The sequence below is a fragment of the Nuphar pumila genome, chromosome 17 (assembly GCF_984573655.1).
Source record: "Nuphar pumila chromosome 17, dmNupPumi1.hap1.1, whole genome shotgun sequence".
Taxonomy (NCBI): domain Eukaryota; kingdom Viridiplantae; phylum Streptophyta; class Magnoliopsida; order Nymphaeales; family Nymphaeaceae; genus Nuphar; species Nuphar pumila.
The window spans coordinates 74,066,194-74,069,891 of record NC_143265.1 but is presented as its reverse complement, the minus strand read 5'-3'; the positions used below and the strand labels follow the sequence as shown (position 1 = coordinate 74,069,891).

Below are 3,698 nucleotides of genomic sequence, written 5' to 3'. Positions count from 1 at the left end.
AGGCGTATACACACACACACACACACACATACACCTCTCCTACCTTGGAACCTGCAGTTTTCACAACAGGGCTGTGGGTCCCACCCCCATTTTAGACGGGTCGTACCCCTTATTCTTTTCTCGTGCTTATTTTTGGCCCCCCATGCGTCTCTCTCTCTCTCATATGAGCACAAGGTAGGGTCTTTAGGTTGAGTTAGGGGTATGATCAGATGCATGAGCACACTCACTCTCCGACTCTCTTTATCTCTCATGTGCAGAAGGTGTTGGGATGAGCTCATGCTAATAACTAATAAACGGTCAAGTGATCTTCACCCTTGGGCAATTGGAGGGTTGTGATCAAAATGCATGAACACACACGATATATTAGCATTGGATGCATTTGAGTTTGGTCTTTTTCTTTTCTTTTTTTTACATTAAAATTTGGAAGGTGATTCCTCGCTTGTGAGTTCATGAACATTTCCATTTTCAGCAAGTTGCACACTAGCGTCCTAGACCTTCCTAACCTATTATCAATATTCAAATGAGATTAGAGTTGCCCGTTTTAAGGAAAGAGAGAGAGAGAGAGAGAGAGAGAGAGAGAGAGAGAGAGATTTTGAAGGTGCTCGGTTTCCCCAAACAGACATTCATGAATATTGTATTTACACATAACGTTTCTTTGTAATTAAATATTACATAAGCGATCCAATATCGCCTCCTTAATGGGCAGAGAGAGAGAGAGTCTGTGCCATATATATATATATATATATATATATATATATATATATATATATATATATATATATATATAGAGAGAGAGAGAGAGAGAGAGAGAGAGAGAGAGAGAGAGAGTCTGTCCCTGTGTGGGGACTACATCGAGTTTGTAGTGTTGCGCGAGTCGGCCCTGGCACGCTTTTGTCTGCGAGAGTATAAAACAGGGGAAAGGGGGGGGATTGCAGGGAAGGAAAATGAGAGATAAATGAGTGTAAATATTGGAGGATGGATTGTGGTTCTCCCATTTCCGACAGCCTTCCTCTGAGAGCAGCGCCACCTCCATTCATGATTCTTGCCTACCTCAGACTTGCAGGCCATGACCAAGGTGGCCTCAAAAGCTGGCCTTCCATTTCTGAGGTATCTACAGATATATATACCCACCCTCCCCCCTGCTTTCACTTCCAACGTAAACACAGATGTATCTATATACACACCTCTTCATCTCATTTGTCATTTCATTTTCCTTTTCTTTGTACCTTCTCTTATGAAAGTTGTGTGCTTTACATGTGTCTATATATAAGCTTTTTTCTTCTTCTTTTTTAATTTTATATTAGGTTGTTGAGGAGATGAAAGAGATATGCAAGATTGGAGGACCTATGGTCATAATGGGCCTTATTTTCTATGGGAGAGCTGCTGTGTCCATGCTGTTCTTGGGCAGGTTAGGGAAGCATGAATTGGCAGGTGGGTCTCTCTCCATTGGGTTTGCCAACATCACAGGCTACTCCATACTCTCTGGTCTCGCTTTGGGCATGGAACCCATCTCATCACAAGCATTTGGTGCCAAGAAGTACTCACTCATGTGCCTCACCCTCCAGCGCGCCATCTTGATACTGCTGGTGGCCTGCCTCCCCATCTCCATCCTATGGCTGCAAATGAAGCCCATCCTCCTATTGTGTGGCCAGGATCCAATCATCACATCCGTAGCATCCACTTACCTTGCCTTTTCCCTCCCTGACCTCTTCTTTCAAGCCCTTCTGCACCCCTTGAGAATCTACCTTAGGACACAAGGCATCACCCGCCCACTGACCCTGAGTGCCTCCTTGGCACTGCTCCTCCACATCCCCATAAATTTCCTTCTTGTCCTCTACATGGGGTTGGGGGTTAGAGGGGTAGCCCTATCCATGGTGGTCACTGACTTCAACTTGGTGGCGTCCCTTTTGGTGTACCTATGGTTCTGTGGGGTCTACAAGAGGTCGTGGGAAGGTTGGTCCTTAGAGTGCCTCAAGGAGTGGAGGCCCTTGCTAAGTTTAGCCATACCAAGTTGCGTGTCGGTTTGTCTAGAGTGGTGGTGGTATGAGCTGATGATAATATTCTCGGGCCTACTTTCCAACGCCAGTGATGCTGTGGCCACTATGGGCATCCTCTTGCAGACCACCTCCCTTGTCTACATCTTCCCCTCCTCACTAAGTTTAGCGGTTTCTACCAGAATTGGGAATGAGTTGGGTGCAAATAGGCCTAATAGAGCCAAGGTGGCCATGTTGGTGGCCGTCTGTTGTGCATTCATGACGGGGTTCATGGCCATGACTTTTACTGCAACGTTGAGGAACGTGTGGGGTTGGGTGTTCACTAGCGACAGAGGGATTGTTTCCTTGACCGCTAGGGCCATGCCCCTTGTTGGTCTCTGTGAATTGGGGAATTGTCCCCAAACCACGGGGTGTGGGGTTCTTAGAGGGAGTGCTAGGCCTTCCCTTGGTGCACACATTAACCTAGGGTCATTCTATGTCATTGGGATGCCCGTGGCCTTGCTTTCGGGGTTTGTGGCCAACTTGGGGTTCTTGGGGCTGTGGTTGGGCTTGTTGGCAGCTCAAGGGTCATGTGCCCTATTCATGATGTGTGCCCTAGCCAAGACTGATTGGGCCTTGCAGGCCAGCAGGGCTCAGGAATTGACTGGGGGGAACACAAGAAAGGTGAGCCAGACATCCTATGAAGTTGAAGTAGGTGAGGTGCTTGAGAAGGAGCCTTTCATTTCCATCAAGGTGGTGCAACCAAACAAGTGAATCCCCAAATTCTCCAAAAGGCAAAGATATTACCAAAACCCTTTTGCTTTTCCTCAAGGAACAAGAGCAGATTGAGGGGAGAGGAGTGTCATTATTTGGGGGACACGATCCAGCTTGCCGGCAAAGAGGTTTTTGTTTTTTTCTTTTCCTTCTGAAAAAGGTTTTGTTTTCCTTGATTGTGCAAAATATTCAAACAACCTTCCATGTAATTCATTTGTGAAGATTTCTTCTAGTGAATGTAAAATCTCATTAAGCTTCATTGCACCTGCATTCAAACGATGCGACTTACTTTTTTAGCCAATCTGGATTTTAACTAGGGGTTAATTTCCTCTCTTTTGTATTGTTTCATTTTTGCTTACCTTTCTTCAATAATGCATTCATGATGCGACCCTAGGCTCTAAGGTTTATCAGTCATATATATGTATTTCACCAACATTATCTCTTTGTCCGTTTAGATTTGTGATGCACATAAATGTGAATATGACGTTCCTGCAATTCATTCTCGATTGTCATCTTGCATGAAATAGTTAATTTTTGTTACAACCTCTCTCTCTCTCTCTCTCTATATATATATATATATATATATATATATATATATATCTATCTATCTATCTCTCTCTCTCTCTATATATATATATATATATATATATAGAGAGAGAGAGAGAGAGAGATGGTTATGTGAAAAATGTATTTACTTTCAATGCATTGTCCGATCAAGGGAAGGCAAGAAATCATGGGCCAGTTGTAAGAATGACCATGGTTGATAAGAAGTTGACAATATTGGATTGTGAGTGTATCAGGTGAAGAAATCATCCTGATTTGGACGTTGGTACTATTCAATCTTGACATCTCGACTTGAGCAAGAAACAGAGTTTGACCTATTTAACTCCTTGTATTTTAATCTATTAACTTTGAATGTACAAAAACCGTTATTGTTAACAATTAATAAAA

At 43.5% G+C, this 3,698-nt stretch overlaps 1 protein-coding gene across 1 annotated transcript; it reads left to right on the top strand.

The window, feature by feature from the left end:
* The first annotated feature begins 924 nt into the window (after positions 1 to 924).
* LOC149812231 (protein DETOXIFICATION 48-like) lies at positions 925 to 3,008 on the top strand. Its single transcript, XM_089993162.1, has 2 exons — positions 925 to 1,107; positions 1,305 to 3,008. The coding sequence occupies exons 1-2, from the start codon at positions 976 to 978 to the stop codon at positions 2,745 to 2,747; spliced, it is 1,575 nt and encodes a 524-aa protein (XP_089849288.1). The 5' UTR covers positions 925 to 975; the 3' UTR covers positions 2,748 to 3,008.
* Positions 3,009 to 3,698: the final 690 nt, after the last annotated feature.